This window comes from Borostomias antarcticus, assembly GCF_949987555.1.
Source record: "Borostomias antarcticus genome assembly, chromosome: 16".
Classification (NCBI taxonomy): Eukaryota; Metazoa; Chordata; class Actinopteri; order Stomiiformes; family Stomiidae; genus Borostomias; species Borostomias antarcticus.
The window spans coordinates 7,838,323-7,858,481 of record NC_140249.1 but is presented as its reverse complement, the minus strand read 5'-3'; the positions used below and the strand labels follow the sequence as shown (position 1 = coordinate 7,858,481).

The window sequence follows — 20,159 nt, the reverse complement described above, 5'->3', positions numbered from 1 at the left end:
TGACTATAAGCTCTCGACCTAACAAATACAGCAAAACCAAACATGTCCTGCCACAGGCACGTGCGCACTCACAGAGACACGAAAAGGCATTCCTGGACGGAGGTCTGTGCTCCCTGAGCACCATTTCTAGTTAGGATTTACTTTTTTTTTTCATGAAAATTACACATAACACGTATTTTTTCTCCTGCATACCAATCGAAAGACACCATATTATTTGTGCATTAAATGGAATGAAGAAGTTATCAACATATTTCACCAATACCGTTCTTCATGGCTTTTATCTTGTTTCTCACAGCAAACACAAGTGGAGAACAAATTGGAAAAGATGTGGGAACCCTGTCTTTATGCCTGGCGCTAATGTCCATCATCCTGCAGATGCAATGATGAGGACACCCCAGTACCTCTGTCTACTACTATACCAGTACTACTACATTTTACTCCTTATAATTACTTACATATGTTAATATATATCTTTATAATCATTTCTGATGACATATTTTTCTGATGTTCTAAACCAACTGCAGGCTAATTGTGTGCAGTATGTAATCCCTGAATGTTTAACAATGATCTGTGTTACACATCATATGACTTCTAGTCGTTCTAAAATTGTATATCTGTGTAAACTCTGAATGGGCATTGAAATCTGTAATTGACTGTACAACCTATTTCCTGAAATGTGCTATAAGTCACATCTAGAGTGAGTTCAGAATGAATGAATGAATGAATGAATGAAGGTTGTATTTGGTCATTCTCTTTAGTTACATTCTTTTGAAAAACAAACAAAACAAATATATTATGTCTTCTTAACAAATGTATATGGGTCCTATAGAAACAACCAAAAGGGCATGGCAGCTAACGCAAAAAAAAAAGCCAGCCCTTTTACACATCATCAAAACTTAAGACAGACACGGTCACATAATTTAACACTGTGACAAACAAAAAAGTAAATAAAAAGAATGAATCACAAATAAATGCAAAGAAAAAAGAAAAGAAACACACACACTTGCACTTGAGATAAATTAAAAATTAAAAATTAGCGTACAGTAAAGGGTGTACATAGATCTATGGTTAAGAAATTGCTTGACTTTACTTAGAATACCAGTGATTATAGATCATTTGAACTTGACTTGAGTAACATGAGGTTTCCAACAAAATGTATTATCAATTTTTACTCCTAAAAATATATTCTCATAAACTCTTTCTCTATCTTTACATTTACCACTGTATTTAAATGGGTTTTCTGGTTTCCAAAAATCATATATTTCGTTTTTTTCAGATTTAATGATACCACACTTTTAGTTTACTCAGTTCTTCAGTTACAATACTCATTAACCTATGTAGACTAACATCTGAACAAACAATGTTTGTATCATCTGCGAAAATTACATATTTCAATAAATTAGAGACTTTACAAATATCATGAATGTACAAAATAAACAATTTTGGTCCCAATATAGATCCCTGTGGAACACCGCAAGTGATGTCCACAAGATTTGACCTAACTTCACCCATCTGGACAAACTGTCTCCTATTACTAATGTAGCTTTTCAGCCAGCCTAGCCCCACCCCTCTGACACCATACCTTTCCATTTTTTCTAACATGATGCCAATCATCTATGGTCTTAAAGGCTTTCTTTAAGTCTATGAACTGCCCCACCGCATACCTCTTCTCATCAATTGAACTCGTTAGTTCTTCTGTAAGCTCCATCAGAGCCATTGAAGTGGATCTACCAGCTCTAAACCCATATTGACAGTCAATTAGTATTTTATGTTTCTCAACAAAGCTGTCCAGTCTGGCTACAAACAGTTTTTCAAGATAGAGATACTATAATTGGGGTACAGCTTTTTATCACCAGCCTTGAACAATGGAATCACTTTCACTATGTTCATTTTGTTGGGGGAAAGAACCCAATTTAAAGGAAAGATTACAAATGTATGTTAGTGGCTCTACAATGGCCAGAATTGCATCTTTTATCAAACTCATGTCTATTCTGTTCCAATCTGTAGATTTTTTGTTCTTAAATGTTTGTACGATATAAATTATCTCCTTGTTTTCAACGTTTCTCAGGAAGATTGTTGCCGGGTTTCTTTCATCATAGTATTGGTCTATACTTCCCACAATTGGAGACGCTATTTTTCCTGCCAATTTGGGGCCCACCGTTACAAAGAATTCATTGAATCCTTCCGCCACTTCATTCCTGTCCCTGACGACTTTTCCATTGTCAATGAAATGATCAGAAAAGCTAGTATTGGTCAATTTATTTTTAATGATATTGTTTAATATATCCCTTAATATTGTTTTTGTTTATTTCTATTTTGGTATCATAATAATCCTTTTTACTTTTCTTGATTATCTCTAGTAATTTGTATATGTATCTTTTTGATTTCCTTATCTTTACTTATATATTGAATAAATTCTCTATACATGGTGTTCTTTTTATATTGAATAAATTCCCGTCTCGGAAAAGCACATTTGTAATAGTTTTTGCAACACATTTACATATGCCCCATTGACTTGTAGCCCAGTAAGACCCTGCAGAAAACTGTAGCTAGCTCAATACTCAAACAATCAGTGAAATGATGAGCTCTGTGTGTCAGGTTCATGGTAAACAGACCACAAATAGGGTCTAAGGTCCAACATAGTAAACTGCCCCTTAATGCCACTTGCCACATCATTTACCACATCAGCTTGACAGTATCTTGGTGAAATTGAGAGCCAAATGAGTACTTAATTAATATGTTGTATGGTCCAATGGACAATATGCTCTCAAATAAAGTGTAATAAAAGGAATAGTACAGACTACTTGATACACAATTTAATAACATACGGCCTCTCAGGCATTATTGCTTCAGTATAACGATACAGTAAGAGTTACCCAACCTCAACAAAAAGTCTGATGACAAAAATGCAATAAAGTAGAACGTTGGATTGGATTGAATTTATTAGTAAAAGTAAAAAATATATACACCACAAATTCCACAGGATGGTACCTCCCATAAATGCAGTACATACACATAAGACAATCAAGGATACAAACACAAAGTCAACACAGTTTCCAATTGTGGTCCTCTTATGAGCAGGCAATTTGGACAGCAGACAGAAAAAAAAGATCAACACACATTTCTGTAATAAAATCACAATCTCATACTGTAGGTCTACACATTAAAATGACCTATCAACAGTACATTATAAGCAAGTCTCAGCTTTTTTTACTATTATCAATTGACTTCCATCACTGACAAAAAAACAACAGAAACTAGAAAGCCCAATTAAACTTTTCCATCATCCATTCTTTAACTGCAGTTTTAAAGCTAGATTTTGAATGGGTGGACTTCAATGTGCCTAGCAAAATGTTCCATAAAACAGCACCTGCACGTGAGTATATTTTCTGACAAAACCCAGCTTCACTGGATCTGGTGATACTTAATGATGTCTTTAACGTGTGAAGTAACTGGTCAGATAACTGGTCAGAGAGCTTTGGGCCTCATTGTTTATGGATTTGTGTCTGAGTAACTGTAATTTCCTCCATTATTTTTTCCACTGTTAGCCAGCCAAGATCTTTGAAGTGCTGGGTCTCGAGGTGGGTGTGTGGGGGGAATTTCACTTCTCACAAGCTTGTTTTGCTTTTTTTGGAGCTTGGTCTAGAGGGCTTTTGGTGTGCTACTGAACCAAGAGGTACAGTGCACCAAAATGGCACTGCACCAGAGCACTACAGTCTTCATTATATCACTATCTAAAAATCTTTCTAGACAGAAATGTGATCCTTTGGTTATTTTTTTTCTATGCCAGTAAGACATACACCTATCCAACCACATCCCAGACAGCCTTAGTCACTGTTACTATTGTGCCATTAGTCCAATAGTAAAGACTAGGGAGTTTTTGAGCTTCAGTTTAGATTCAAACCAAATGGATTCAGTATTCCCTACTGTTCAAGTGTAGAGCCCATGGTCAGCCTGCACATACTAAGCTCTGTGCTAAGCATGACTTCAACCACTGACTCGTTATGAGACACAAGTAACTCTTCCTGTCAAACAGGATCTGACCCATGCCAAGGATACACGGTTAAAACCCATTGAATCGCAATTTGCAGATTCAAATTTCCTGATTCACTGAGTTGAAAGCTTTTTGAAAGTCAAGCATGGCCATACCACAAAAACTACCCCTATCTCCTCCCTGCATTTTCAATCTTGTCAAATAATGTAGCTTATAATCAATATCAAACAATGTACCTATTAATCACCATGCATACTGATTGAACTTGTTTAAATTTATTGCACAACTTTCTCCACTGAACAAAATCTTGATATACTGTAGGCCTAATGGCATTGTTTCCAGTCTTCCTGCTCAAGGTGACTTATTCTGTTCATCTTGGATCCATATTATCCAGTGATCAGCATTTCATGTATACATTGAGATATACATCCACTGTAAAGAATGGAGGTTGGGTTTGTAATAAGCGTAATAATAACTTTGAAACATGAAATTATTAATTGTATATTGTTCTTAGCGTATCCTTTTTTGCACTAGCATTGTGTAATTGCTCTTTGCACTGGCCTGTCTCTTCCTGCACCCTGTCCAATGTTGTTTCCATGTTATGCAGCACGACCAAAAGCAAATTCCTAGTATGTTGAAAAACTGCACGGCAATAAAACAAATTCTGATTATGATTTGAAAACATCTCGCCAGTGAGGGGAGAAGGGAAGGCAGTGAGGGGAGTTCATAAACACAACGAAAAACACAAGACTTGTTTGGGAAGTTATAGACCACCAAGACCTTGTGGTGTTGTCAAGAAATATGTATAGAAACAATTCTTTGTCTATTGGCCTATGGGTCAAAATAGTTTTGATTTAGCTCCAGAGTGGAGACATTTTCCTTGGTCTATATTTGTTAATGGTTTGATCTCACTACCATTCCCAAACCAGGTGGTCAGTCTTGCGATCACTGCACTGAGACGCCTGCATGAGTGGTGAATTTTAACAGCGCTCTACTTCCTCTTGAGGTTGCGAGTGGTGGTGCTGCTGTTTTCCCGTACCGTGATATAAATGAAACTTAAATTGATAATAAACATCTGTAGGCTAAAACAAAGAAAATACTTACGCCTAGTCAGCAAAATGAAATAACAAAGTTATGAAGTATTACCTCAGACTCCCGAAGAGACATAGTCTGTCCATCAGCGAGCTGTCTGAATATTTCTGTTAGAGGAACATGGATTTCATGATTAGAATTTGGGGCACATATTCAGAGAACACAAGAATATAGAAACAAGATGTGAAGGAAAATGTCCCCTCTAAACAAAAAGTGAGTATCTTTGGTTGTTGTGGACTTACTCCCCATGCAGTCCATACGTAGGACGAGGCTGATGAAACAGTCCAGGGTCATGTTTCCAGAGGAGGCACCATAGCGCACAGCCATCAGGTTCAGCATTTCATCACTCACCTTCAGCCCTGAGGAGGAGACACAGGCCTGGGTTAGAGGCATGTTCATAATGTGTACACTTTAAAACTACAATTCTAGCACAAACTTGTTGAAGGTGATTAGGAATTTTGCAGTACGTATATTTAACATTAACCTGACACATACAGTAGAGACCATAATTTCACTGATCGCTCAAGTATTGAACTAGATAAACATTTTTGTCTGGCTCAAAACTCTTTACAGTAGATGAACAGGTAGCCTGGAAGCCAGACATCGCAGAAAAAAAAAAGTTTTCACAATAGAGTCTGGACTTCCAGTCGCGCAGAACGATTTGAGTTTACCTCAGTTTGTAAGAGTTTAACTGATTCTCTTGTTTTATCTTGTTTATCCTTTTATCTTTTGTTTTTACCTTGTGTTGTGTGATTCATGTTTTTATATTGTTTCATTATCTTAATTTTAGCTTGCCACTTCTAGTCCCTGTACATGAGGGAAACCTCAGTGTACTTTCAACTATAAATAAAGGTTGAATTGAATTGATAGGTTTTGGGTTTGATATATAAGACCTTGATAGCCTGCTTGTAAATGGACAGTATGGGTTTCAGTGATGTATCACTGTTATGAGACCAGGTAGCTAAACAGTTTGTAATATGTGGAAGGATCATGGCATGGAAGTACATTTTAGCAACCTCAGATATAAGGTTGTTCTGTATTTATCAGAATTTGTGCAAATTTAATTAGACCTTTGCCAGAATATGCTTAACTTGCTTTACAATAACAATCTGAATTTGAATAGACTCCAGCTTTGAGGACATTTTAATTTGTAATAAATCTGAATAATTTCATGTGTCACTTTTAGTACTGGAATGTATAGAGGCTGCTATGGTCTGACTCATCAAAGTTACCTGAAGCCATGACTGCATTCCTCAGTTCTCTCAAAGACAGAGTTCCTGTGTGGGACACATCTATGGCGAAGAAGATTTCCTGCAGGAACAGGTCAGGTAAAACATACTTTTTAAAGAAAAACATTTAAGGGTGGACAGCAATATAACATAAGCTGTCGGACATGTTATCATCCTGAGTGTCTTGACTGCATGATTCATCACTTTAGATAGCCATTTGCTTTAGTAAATAATTAATGTCAAACATGCGCAATTCGCACATTTCGGCACTGGTTAAGCTTAGGCATTCCACTCATGTGCAGGGTTAGGCATTACACTTGTGTGGGTAAGGTTAGGCATTCAGTCATGTGCTTAGGGTATCAACTACAGTAGGGCAGGGCCAGTATTTACAGTACTCCAACAAAAAGTACTAGCTCAACAAACGGGTTGCACTTTGTTGGGATGGAACTCCAGACCCTAAGGGAGAAAGGACTGGCTGGCTTTTTCGCAAAAACAATCAGTTGTCACTGTCAAAAATAAAAACAAAATGTGTTGCATTGACTTTTAAAAAGTGAGGAAACCCATTGCCTTTGGAAAATTAAGGGTTATTTGTGAGTTTAAAAAAATGTGTGATAAGAATTTTTGCAGGAACACATAATTTCAGAATTCAGAAAAATTTTGAAATGTGTTTAAGAATAATTTCACCATAAAGGTAGAACTAATTCTGTCAAAATGGGTAATGTCAAAAAGGACACCAGAAATTAAATTAGATGAACATACTGTGTTTCCAAGTTAACAGGGCATCATATTTAATAACTAATTCATAATCTGTAATTTTAGGAGTTTAGACTGTATTGTTGATGGGATTTGGATTTTATCATGTATGTATATTTGTTTGTCTTTTATTTAATTGTACATTATGCATAATTCGATCATATTGCAAGACAGAATGGTTAAACTATCAAACTCAAACCTGCTGCTTCTTCGCACTACATTTCTTGTTTGATACACACTGCCTCTCCCAACCTAACTAAATGCTTGGCAAGGCATTATTACAGAATGGCTACAATTGCATTTTCTTACTTAATGATTTACTACATTGCACGGGTTTTTCCCTATGCACATTTTAAAATGGCTCCATCATCATAGAACTTATTCTTAGAACTTCAGGGTTCTGTTCAAAGGAGAAAGCAACAACTGCAGTCTTATGGATTATGATGAAGGCTTGCTGATCCATTTACCTTGAACCTGTTAACTTCCCTCACCAGTCGTAGGAATTCAGCACTGTTGAGTTTTCCAGTGACTGATGTCTTTTAGAAATGAATGTTAAGGTGGTCTGGTCACTAAAGCAGAATATTATGTACAATGCATTTACATACATTTTCCTCACTATACATTCAGTTTCTTGTGCATGCTTTCCATCTGTTCTGGTAAGCAGGCTGGTTACAGGCTGGGGCGGCGGTATAGCTCACGAAGTAGAGCGGGTCGTTCAGTGATCGGTGGTTCAAATTCCGGCTCCTCCTCACACTCCTGTCGAAGTGTCCTTGGGCAAGACACTGAACCCCAAATTGCTCCCAATGAGCAGGCAAGCGCCTTGCATGGCAGCTGCCGCCATTGGTGTGTGAATGGCGCTCTGGCCAGTGTAACAACTGGATGGGGAGCGCGTTACAAATGCAGTACCTATACCTATACTACTACAGTACACTTTGTACAGTCTGGTGAAAAGATAAAAAAAAAATCTTTACTCATAAATGTAAATGAACAAGTAGGTCATACATACATTTATGTGTTCATTAACAGATGTTACTATTTCAAGGGACTAAGAATAATCATATTAAGTACTGCCATAATGGCTGCATTATTGTAAATCATGTAGTCATTTCACAACAGTTGCACATAATAGGATACATCCATCAGGGCCACCATGCTTCGGCAGGAATCCAGGCTAAAGCCCCCATTACCTGTATCTTCGATGTGAAATGTGAAAATATGGATTATATAAACAAAATAAAAAGATAATAGATATACATATCAACATAAAACATTGTAGTGGAGTAGATAACACAATGCCTCCCACAGTTTCAAGATCTATACACACTGGATCATAAAATCATCAGAAACAAGTGCACCGTAAACATGTTGTTCCCCACCCATGATGAATGTTCCTTTGCTGTAATGAAAGAGTGGAATGTAACCTCCATTTACACTTCCCTTAGTTGAATGAACATGTGCCACGCAAGTTGACATACCTTTAAGGAGATTTTCATTCAGAATCCTCTGAAGTCTCTCAGCATCCACCTCCTCATACTTCTCAGAGAAAACAACATATCAAAATGGTTTTTAAAAAATGGTTCTGTTTAAGGGTGGACTCAATACTTGGTGTCAAGAGAGAGCTGATATCGCAAATAAGGGAAATCTAATTAGAAATTTGGTTGTTTTCTTATCGATACTGTACATACCAGTTTTCTTATTGTAAATTCCATATTAAATGTTTATGTATTCATTATCAGAGTGAACAGCCCCATTACAAGACAAATTACATGTAAATTACAAAAAACAAAAACAAAAAACACTTGCCTGGTCAGAGTATTGACGGAACAGGGTTTTCTTCTTGTCATCGTCTCTGCTTGTGGGTTTTGGCTGCAAATTAAACATAATTTTTATGTGATGTTTCCCATTAAAGTAACAAATAAATGAAATATGAAAATATAAGCCCATTGCCCATGACCATACCTTTATGATTTCAGCTTTGTTGAGATCACAGGAAGTTTCACTGGGGGAAAATATATATATTTTAAGAAAATATTCATGAAAGCATGAAATCAATTGTTTTGTAGAGGCAATAATCCCACACACTTTCCATCGTGCCGAATGGCAGCTGAGCTCTCAAAATCTCCTCTGCAATATATACAATATGTGATTGATTATTATGTGTAGATTACATGAGTCAAGTTGTTTTTGACCAATGGTGAATAATATGTTACTCTGAGTGGTTTCCTCTTAGATGTGGTATTTTTGAAGAGTTTTCAAAAGATACAAAAAAACATCACTGCATATTTCAGGATATTTTTCCAAGATTCAGGATCCTCTTCACTAGAGGAGAATAGGAGGAGGACATTCTGGACTGAAAGGTGAGGGGCTGACCTGCTAGCCTGACACTAAGCCTGAATTGCCATTTTGTTTTACTTAATTATTCAGGCTCCCATTGCAGCCATTTTCCGAGATGGGCGTTTCTGAAGGGTTCTCAGCAATTACTTCATTTCCTAATCCTAACCAATCACGTCGGCAGTTTAATTCCGTCAACACATTCAAAGGATGCTGATTTGCCCGATTGGAATTCCAAATGAGATTTCACTCTGGATGAGAGTGTTTCCAGACCCTAAATCAAGGGTGACAGTATGAGGGAAAACGACCTGGTTATGTTAGCTAGCATTAAGAAGTTATTTTAGCATCATATAGCCAGCTAGCAATCATTTGTTCTGAGAATGTGAAAACAGCAGAACATGTAGGTAATGTCTGCTAATGTTGTGGGAACATTCCCTGCTAGCTAGCTAGTTAACCAAACATATAAATTATATAAATAAATGTAAATAATAATAATGAAACATCAGAGATATGAATGATAGAACACAACAGTAATCAATGCACATTATGCGTTAATATTTACCGAATTGCCGTCAGTCGTTCCCGCTGGAAATTCAAAATTGACAGCGGACTATTTGGAACTCATGAACCATGTGATTGCGTGGCGGCAAGATCAAAGATGCTGGGTCTGCCCAGACCGTAGAGAAAGAGTTTTCTTTAAAGACTTACCTGTTCTTCCAGGCCTTCAACTCAGGTTGAGCTCGACACCCGATGGCCCCTGTATTGTGCTGTATTTTATATCGCTTATTGTGTATTGTGTATGGTGTATTGTAGTGTTCTGTTGTGTGCTGTGTGTTGGTTCCTCTGGAGCTGTACAGCACTTTGGTCAACCTCAGTTGTTTTAAATGTGCTTCATAAATAACATTTGAGTTGAGTTGAGTTTTTCCCTCTGAATAATAAAATAGTAACTTCGGATAGAAAACATATCTATTTCCAAGGCATTAGCCTATCTGTGTCTTTCCGAATAACATATCTGTATTCGGACACACCCCTAGTTCGTACACAGTTCTTAGGTTAACGTGCAATTGAACAGATACAGTAGCTTAGGCTAGTGGTTCTCAAACATTTTACCCCTCTTTTAATGCATGGGTTGTCATTGCAAATTAGAAATTGTTCTTAATTGATATACCTGTATAAGGCTAATAAGTATAGAGGCTTTATTGGTAACAAAGGAATGTGCTTACTTAATCTTGGTCTCTGCCTTGCAGATGATGGTCAAGATGAAAGAAGCTGTCTCATTTGGATTGAAGGTGGCTGGCACAATCAGATATTCACCAGGCTCCAGTTTGAAGAGCTCCATAACCTCACGAGCATTCATGAAATGATGGGTCTGACCCACAGGTGCATTGGTTTTAAAGAAGGTGGCTGGGAACTTTCCTCTCTGCTGCTTGTACTGTGAAAGTATTTTTTATAGATAAGTGCATATAGACATTTTAAACCCCTCAATGTTGTTTAAGTGAAATCAATCAAATCAAGTGAAACAAAACAATTGATCCAATTAAGGTTACTTACTTGTTGAGGCACCTGGAAGGAAATACACAAGACCAGGTTAAATCTAGTACAGTATATGTCTGGCATGTATAGACTATACATACGATGGGTGTGCCCGAATACGGTATTCGGATGAGCACAAATAGTAGCTTTTTCCCGAATAGTAAATTCGTACGAATATTGTAAAAATTATTTGGGAGGGGCGAGAACAGTCAAATGCTGTATTAGCGAGCGATACGCGCACGTTCTGTCTGCTTGTTGACATGACACGACGAGGGAGAGAGAGAGAGAGAAAGAGAGACAGGCGCACGCGCTTGCAGTCTCGCACCTGCTGTCTGTCTAGACGTCTAGACCAGGGGTCCCAAACCTTTTTTGCATCGAGTACCGGTTTCCTATAGCCAAATTTTCCGAGGCCCGAGGGGTAGCCTAAAACAGTTTTTTTCTGAGCCTATAATGTTGTAGTTGTAGTATATTTTGACCAGTATAATCACAAGTTATATAGTGAATTTCAAATGCATACACATAGGCATATTGGAGGGATGGAAAAATACAGACAGGCCTAAGTTGAAGAACACTGGGGATCTTCCAGTGTGTTGCTGTGGCAGACTGGCGCCACCTATATTTTACTAAGTGCTTCTTATCTAAACTATATGACATTAAGTGCCTTTTAGTAAAGTATATATATATATTCACTAGGCGTCAAGTTTCTCTCTATAGGATTAGGTGTCTCACAGCAGGTTTTAATAGTCAACCCACAAACACACACCGTCACACAAACAGGGCACACAAGATCTGTTTAACTGAGCCATTAAACTGTCTAGCTTTAGACAAAGTAACGAAGAACAGGACAATTTTGGGTAACACCTCTTTTCGTATAACCAAGATAAATATCTCTGTGTTAGTTCAGTTCATCCTAGACCATTGGCGAGTGAACTCACCACAACTGCGCAGTGTGATTTTGATGCCAGAGATTCAATAAAAGTATTGAAACTTGCATCAACGGATCTGATTCTTCTTCCTTACAGCCAGAAATGATCAAGAGACTACATTTTTGGCGCTGCGAGCAGAGTCTGGTGAATTTATTGATTAATTGTCACTTCGGTGCGTCGGCGAACACTGGGCAAAGTTTGGTCTGGCCAGCCGTGGGCGCCGGCTCCCCGTGGGACTGGTTTCAATCAACCAGATCTAAGAACTAAATTGATACTTCTTGGAGGTAAGGGAGTCGATTCACATCTGCTAAATTAAATTATTAATGTGTTGGAGATACATTGAAGTATCCCACACTTCTTTGAGAGAATTGAAGGGTCCTGTGTTTCTGTTAGTTGGAGATACATTGAAGTATCTCGCCCTAACCTTGAGAGAATCGTTGGGGTTATATATGTTTGTGTGTCCTTGGCTTTGAGAGTATTGCTGAGCTCTGTTTGTGTGTCACCTAATGATGAGAGAATTGTTAGGTTAATTTTTGTGTGTCAGAAGCCAACGCATGGCGTGTTTAAAGTGAGAATAATGGATGGTCCATTATTGGTGACAGCGCAGGATGCGCAGTCCGTTTTTAATGTCTATTGTATTTTGAGTTGTGTCGTTTTGGAACTATTCTGAGAGAAGATATAGTTGCCTAGATTTGACAGTGATAATTTTGTTGAATTTGACTCCTGAGAAGAGTTGAGATGTTTTCTGTTGAAATAGAATAAGGGTTTTGCTGCAAATTAGTCTAGATAGGGACAGAAAGATAGGGCTTAGATACGTACTGTAGTATATCTGAGGAGCAAGTCCAAAAGTTGGTGTTCATTTGTGATGTGTTGGTGACATCTAGTGGAGAATTGGTGGAAATGACTGTGTGTGTGTCTAGACTGGATATATGTTTAGCCTAAGTGTTGTTTTGGTGTTGGTGAGAAGTAATGGAGTTGTTGTGTGTCTTGTCTTTATTGTAATACCAGTAAATATATAAGTTTGGTGTTTGGGTTTTTTGGTATCATTTATTATAGTATAATAGGAGTATAATAATGTTGTATAAAGAAGTGATAGGCTATAGGTTATTGTTGTGCGTCTACACTGTCTTTGTCCTACACTGTCAATCTGAAATAAGCATATACATACGTTCGACATTAGTCCTTGCTATTTCATTTTTCAAAAAGCTAAACCAGTATCTTTTCTCTACATTCGTTGACACGGTGTCACAAGTGCTCACTCCTCTTCATGCACCGTATGCGGGCGGAAAACAGGGCGTGGCATTCTCCTGATAGCCAAGCAACCAAGACATTGGTCAGCGGGTCAGGAAATGCTGTCTGGGGCACGAACCCTTTCTGCGCGCTGCGGACATTGCAGGGAGGGGGGAAGCAACGGGCACTAAAGTAGACGCAGAAGGAGATGGGTTATGCTTTCTTTGATTGGTCAATGAGCTGTCATCAAACGACAGACAAATTTGTTTTCTCTTTTTCTCTCGCTTTCTCTCTCGCTCTCTCATTTAATATGGTATAGGGAATGGGATGAGTTTATTTGTATGATATGATATACTAATAATACTAAAAATACTAATAATTTTGGGTTGAATACAGTTAAAGTATATTATGCAGAAGTTGTTGATTCATAATATTTTATATCTTAACTAATGAGGTACAATATATTAAATATGGTAATTGCATTGTAGTTGATTGCCACTGTCATGTTTGCTGCCGCATTGATGGCATTGTCATTATGAAAATAAAATCAAATAAAAAATGTATTAAAGATAATTAAATTAATAAATAAACAAACAATTCAAAATATGACACTGTCCCAAGGGGAGATCAATGTAGCCAGAAGGGTTTTTGAACCAACAAATTCAAGGACCCATCATTTTGAAATTAATTGGTGGACTGAAATTTAAGGATGCTTGACTCTCACAAACAAGGTGAATATCACAGTGTTTCTCAATTATTTCCACAGGGAAATCAAGTTTGTGCATTATTAGGGAATGGCAAGCATGAGAGCGAAGGCATCTCGAGCGGCTACCCCCGTGGGGATTATTGAAAGGAGCAACCCATTGGTGAAATGGAACAAGAGATGGGCTGAGATTGAACAACCTTGGTCCCCAGAGGGCATCTTTGATCCAGAAGTGATTAAAACAATGAAAGTGCTCATAAACACATATAAAGCTGAAGAGAAGACAGGGAAGAGAGGACAGAAAAGGAAGGATAAAAGAAGTATGGAAGTAGCAATCTTGGAATTGTTTAATAAGGAAGGTCAGAAGCTGCTGAAGGTAGCACAGGCCAGAAGGGAGAAGGATATGGACAGGACCCTGGATGAAGCTGAAAAGTTGATGAAGAAGGTTAACGCTCCCTTCTCACACATGGCTCCAGTAGTGACAACCCCACCAGTGACCACTCCATCAGAGACTAGGGAGGGGGATTGGGTACCCCTGGACCTAGTCTCTAACAAGCGAGGGCGGAATTGCAAGGTTCCAAGGCACGTTAAAGACAGAGTAAAGTGCTGGGGAGAAGACTGAAGGCCCCCGTGTCTGATGAAGTATGAATTAAGGGGAGACACCACAGGTGAATAGGAAAAAAAAATCCTTAATAGGTATCACCATCAAACTCCCCCAGTTTGTTAGGTACATTAAGGAGCATATTTTTTGTATGACAAGTTTTCTTAAATCTTATGGATAAATATGCAAATTAGGCATTATATGCGCTAAATTTGCGCTAATTTGCATAATTTCGGGACATCCATTTTTTAAATTGGTTCAAGCCAGATTCAAAATCCTTGTTTCATTTTGTTCACATATTCCTATTCAAAACTTTGTCCAAGAGGGATTTTTGATATCTTTCTTCACTTCAGCAATCAGAAAATACTGTCAACAGTCATAAAAATAAATATTTTCGCCATGTTTTAGGGACAAACTGTTATATAAATCAGGCTATGAATGAAATTTAATAAATTCCTCTTGGCCAAACCCTTCAGAATTTGGATTGGAAGAAAACTGGAAAGTTAGGTGTATGTAGGCTAGGTGCTACTCAAGTGGTGGTTTTGATGTCCCAAAGATGAGAAATAACTCATTTTGAGAAAACGGGCTTTGAAAATTTGTATAGTAAAAAAACATACATTTTCATTGTAAATCAATATTTACAAACACAATATCCAATCACATGATTAGTAACAACATTACACAACATCTGAAAACACATAGAAACTGAAAACTGAATAACACAGCATGTTGTGGATTCAGAATAGTCCAGGAGTAGACATTTTGTATAGAGAAGAAAGACCTGTTTAGTTGGAAGCCCACTCACCACGTCAAGGTACAGCCCACGAGTGGGGTGTTAGTAAGACGAGACTTGAGATGAGACAATGTTAGTAGGGAAGAGAACATTCCCTTTTAGAAAGCTTGTATTATTTTGTTCAACAGATCATGGACAAAGACCAAGGCTCCGAACCGGTTCAAGGAACGGAAACGAAAACCGAAAACGAACGGTGGAACAGAAACAGGAACGAAAACGAAATGGTCTTTAATTGTTCCAGAACAGAAACGTTAATTTGAAATCTTTAAAACCGGTTAATAACGTTATTTTTTCGTTCTTTGTAGTAGGCCTATATAACTTAAAAAATGTTTTAAAAAAGAAGAAAGCTGAGCCTTTTATGGCCGAATAGGCTAAATTAAATTTATTAAATTTGTAGCCTACATCTTGTCTTGTTTTTGTAATGTAGCCTAGGCCCCTAAATCTGTTATTTCACAGTCAGGATCTTAAATGCTTGCTTAGCGAAATGAAGAGATTTAGATATTACAACAACACACCATAGCCTAGTTAGGTGGGCTAGCTTGCAGAAGCTAGCCCAACTTGTGATATTCCCACTATTTCTTTCTTTCTTTCTTATTATTCTCCCCGCTTTTTTGGACGTTAACTAGTTCTTCATACTTTGTGCTAGAAACTTCATTCAAACTTTAAAATGTTCATGACGTTCAGCTCTTGATCGGATCCATTCAGATTTTTGATATTTGTTATAGTTTTTAAGAAATTTAACTTTTAAAACATTTTTTTGTCCTATTGAAACTGCTTGAAACTGCTTTTGGAATGTTCAGAAACTTTATGTTTTTAGAGTGGTGGCAGCAGTTGCTTTGAAAATTTCACACATTTTGTAAACTGCTGGCACTCCTACAGTTTTGAAAGCTTACACAGATATTATACATCAAAACATTCACACAACTGTGCTGATTCGTACAATGTAAGTATCTAAGCAGTGTGACTTATAGTTTTCACTGTATGACGATTTGTTCGGCAACTGCGCTCCTCATTGAAACGTATGGCAACACACTAGCTTTTGAGCTGCTAATTTTGCATTTTTACTCTTTTTCTAACTTGTCGCCATGCCTACAGCGTTTAAGCTATACGGACATATAATAGCCTAAAATGTTCAGCATTTTCTCAGGATTCATACGGTGTCAAAATCTAGGCGGGCACCTTTATACTTTTTGAGAGAGAGCTGTCTGAAGCCAACATGGTTTTCCATTGAAGTGAATGAGAGGATGCTCAGTGTCAGTTGGGATTTGAATTTGGGGACACGTGCATGCTCTCTGTACAGGCACCCTTTATTGACTACTGTGGTAGCATTCATATTCATTCCTTCCTTCCTTCCTACCTTCCTTCCTTCCATCCATCCATCCATCCTTCCTTTCCTTCCTTACTTCCTTCTTTCCTTCCTTCCATCCTTCCATCCTTCCTTCCTTCCTTCCTTCCTTCCTTCCTTCCTTCCATCCTTCCATCCTTCCTTTCCTTCCTGCTTTCTTTCCTTCCTTCCTTCCATCCTTCCTTTCCTTCCTTCTTTCCTTCCTTCCTTCCTTCCTTCCTTCCTTCCTTCCTTCCTTCCTTCCTTCCTTCCTTCCTTCCATCCTTCCCTTCCTTCCATCCTTCCTTCTTTCCTTCCTTCCATCCTTCCATCCTTCCCTTCCTTCCTTCCATCCGTCCTTCCTTCCTTCTTTCTTTCCTTCCTTCCTTCCTTCCTTCCATCCATCCTTCCTTCCCTTCCATCCTTCTTTCTTTCCTTCCTTCCATCCATCCTTCCTCCTTTCTTTCCTTCCTTCCATCCATCCTTCCTTCCCTTCGTTCTTTCTTACTTTCCTTCGATCCTTCATTCCTTTCCTTTCCTTCCTTCCTTCCATCCTTCCTTCCATCCTTCCTTCCCTTCCTTCCATCCTTCCTTCTTTCTTTCCTTCCTTCCTTCCATCCTTCCTTCCTTTCCTTCCTTTACTTCCTTTCCTTCCTTCCATCCTTCCTTCCACCCTTCCTTCCTTCCTTCCATCCTTCCTTCCCTTCCTTCTTTCTTTCCTTCCTTCCATCCTTCCTTCCTTCCTTCCTTCCTTCCCTTCCTTCCTTCCATCTTTCCTTCCTTTCCTTCCTTCCACCCTTCCTTTCCTTCCTTCCTTCCTTCCTTCTTTTCTTCCTTCCTTCCTTCCTTCCATCCTTCCATCCTTCCTTCCATTCCTTCCTTCCTTCCTTCCTTCCTTCCTTCTTGCTTTCTTTCTTTCTTTCCTTGCTTTCCTTCCTTCCATCCTTCCCTTCCTTCTTTCTTTCTTTCCTTCCTTCCTTCCCTTCCTTCCTTCCTTCCATCGTTCCTTCCTTCCATCCCTTCCTTCCATCCTTCTTTCCTTGCTTTCCTTCCTTCCATCCTTCCCTTCCTTCTTTCTTTCTTTCCTTCCTTCCTTTCCTTCCATCGTTCCTTCCTTCCATCCCTTCCTTCCATCCTTCTTTCCTTCCATCCTTCCTTCCATCCTTCCTTCTTTCCTTCCTTCCTTTCTTCCTTTCCTTTCCTTCCTTCCATCCTTCCTTCCATCCATCTTTCCTTCCTTCCTTCCTTCCTTCCTTCCTTCCTTCCATCCATCCTTCCTTTCCTTCCTTCCATCTTTCCTTCCTTTCCTTCCTTCCTTCCTTCCTTCCTTCCTTCCTTCCTTCCTTCCTTCTATCCTTCCTTCTTTCCTTCCTTCCTTCCTTCTTTCTCTTTCTTTCTTTCTTTCTTCCATCCATCCATCCTTCTTTCTTTCTTTCTTCCATCCATCCTTCTTTCTTTCATCCATCCATCCATCCTTCCATCCATCCATCCATCTTTCTTTCTTTCATCCATCCACCCATCCATCCATCTTTCTTACTTTCTTTCTTTCATCCATCCATCCTTCCTTCCCTCCTTCCTTCCTTCCTTGCATCCTTCCTTCCACCCTTCCATCCTTCCTTCCATCCATCCTTCCTTCCATCCTTGCTTCCATCCTTCCTTCCTTCCTTCCATCCTTCCTTCCTTCCTTCCATCCTTCCTTCCTTCCATCCTTCCTTCCTTCCTTCCTTCCTTCCTTCCTTCCATCCTTCTTTCTTTCTTTCTTTCTTTCTTTCTCTTCGTGGTGGCGTGGTGGTCTCGCCACCACGCCACAGACCCCACAACTCAGCCCCTGATTGAGCTAGAGACACACAGTCTTCACCAGTGGGTGCAAGGAGACTGCCCGGAGGTCTTCATGGTGGAGTCAGGTAGGTGGCCCGGAGAGGGTTACACTGTCCCCGACTGGCTCTGACCTGAGGGGGTGGAGTCTCATCACCACGCCACTATCCACGCCACGGGCCCCACAACTCAACTCTTGAGTGGGCTAGAGACACAGTCTTCATTGGTGGATGCATTGAAATTGCCCAGAGGTCACTGTACTGTCCCCGACTAGCTGTGACCCAAGGGGGCGGGGCCTAACCAGCACGCCACTATCCACGCCACGGGCCCCACAACTCAGCCCCTGATTGGGCTAGAGACACACGGTCTTCACCGGTGCGGGCGGGTAGGTGGTCCGGAGAGGGGTACACTGTCCCTGACTGGCTCTGACCTGAGGGGGCAGTCTCACCCCCACGCCACTACCCACGCCACGGCCCCACAACTCAGCCCCAGTTGGCTAGAGACACATGGTCTTCGCAGGTGGGTGCATGGAGATTGCCTGGTCCATAGTAGTTCTAGCAGTAGCTGTTACATACAGCTGCAGCAGCTAGCCCACCTCACATTTTCTCCAGGAAATGTACTTTCTAGTTATTATTATTCTCCCCGCTTTTTTGAACCTTAACTAGTTCTTCATACTTTGTACTAGAAACTTCATTCAAACTTTAAAATGTTCATGACGTTCAGCTCTTGAACGGATCCATTCAGATTTTTGATATTTTTTATAGTTTTTTTGAAATGTAACTTTTAAAACTATTTTTTGTCCCATTGAAACTGCTTGAAACTGCTTTTGGAATGTTCAGAAACTTTATGTTTTTAGAGTGGTGGCAGCAGTTGCTTTGAAAATATTCACACATTTTGTAAACTGCTGGCACTCCTACAGTTTTGAAAGCTCACACACATATTATACATCAAAACATTCACACAACTGTGCTGATTCGTACAATGTAAGTATCTAAGCCGTGTGACTTATAGTTTTCGCTGTATGACGATTTGTTCGGCAACTGCGCTCCTCATTGAAACGTATGGCAACGCACTCTAGCTTTTGAGCTGCTAATTTTGCATTTTTACTCTTTTTCTAACTTGTCGCTATGCCTACAGTTTTAACAGCTCATACACATATTATATATCGAAACGTTCCCATAACTGCTGATTCGTACAATGTAAGTATCTAAGCCGTGTGACTTATAGTTTTCGCTGTATGACGATTTGTTCGGCAACTGCGCTCTCCATTGAAACGTATGGGCCCACACTACCTTTTGAACTGCTAATTTTGCATTTTTACCCTTTTTCTAACTCGTCGCCATGCCTACAGTTTTTAAGCTACACGGACATATCATATCCTAAAATGTTCAGCATTTTCTCAGGATTCCTACAGTGTCAATATCTAGGCTGTGACATTTATACTTTTTGAGAGAGAGCTGTCTGAATCGGACATGCCTTTCCATTGAAGTGAATGAGAGGATGCTCACAGTGTCAGTTGGGATTTGAATTTGGGGACACGTGCATGCACTCTGTACAGGCACCCTTTTATGACTATTGTGGTAGCATTCATATTCCTTCCTTCCTTCCTTCCTTCCTTCCTTCCTTCCATCCATCCATCTTTCCTTCCTTCCTTCCTTCCTTTCCTTCCTTCCTTCCTTCCTTCCTTCCTTCCTTCCTTCCTTCCATCCTTCCTTCTTTCCTTCCTGCCTTCCTTCCATCCATCCTTCCTTTCTTCCCTTCCTTCCTTCCATCCATCCTTCCTTCCTTCTTTCCTTCCTTCCTTTCTTCCTTTCCTTCCTTCCATCCTTCCTTCC

At 39.2% G+C, this 20,159-nt stretch overlaps 1 protein-coding gene across 1 annotated transcript in view; it reads right to left on the bottom strand.

The window, feature by feature from the left end:
• Positions 1–2,935: 2,935 nt before the first annotated feature.
• LOC311319523 (calpain-1 catalytic subunit-like) overlaps positions 2,936–20,159 on the bottom strand; it is a 41,659-nt gene continuing 24,435 nt past the window's right edge. The window contains exons 12-22 of the mRNA XM_084451081.1: positions 10,951–10,962; positions 10,623–10,838; positions 9,028–9,067; positions 8,872–8,934; positions 8,544–8,601; positions 8,203–8,261; positions 7,536–7,604; positions 6,319–6,397; positions 5,329–5,445; positions 5,141–5,193; positions 2,936–4,426 (exon numbers count right to left, since the gene is read on the bottom strand). Coding sequence (XP_084307207.1) covers positions 4,400–4,426; positions 5,141–5,193; positions 5,329–5,445; positions 6,319–6,397; positions 7,536–7,604; positions 8,203–8,261; positions 8,544–8,601; positions 8,872–8,934; positions 9,028–9,067; positions 10,623–10,838; positions 10,951–10,962 — 793 coding nt within the window. The 3' untranslated portion in view covers positions 2,936–4,399. The remainder of the gene's footprint in view (positions 4,427–5,140; positions 5,194–5,328; positions 5,446–6,318; positions 6,398–7,535; positions 7,605–8,202; positions 8,262–8,543; positions 8,602–8,871; positions 8,935–9,027; positions 9,068–10,622; positions 10,839–10,950; positions 10,963–20,159) is intronic.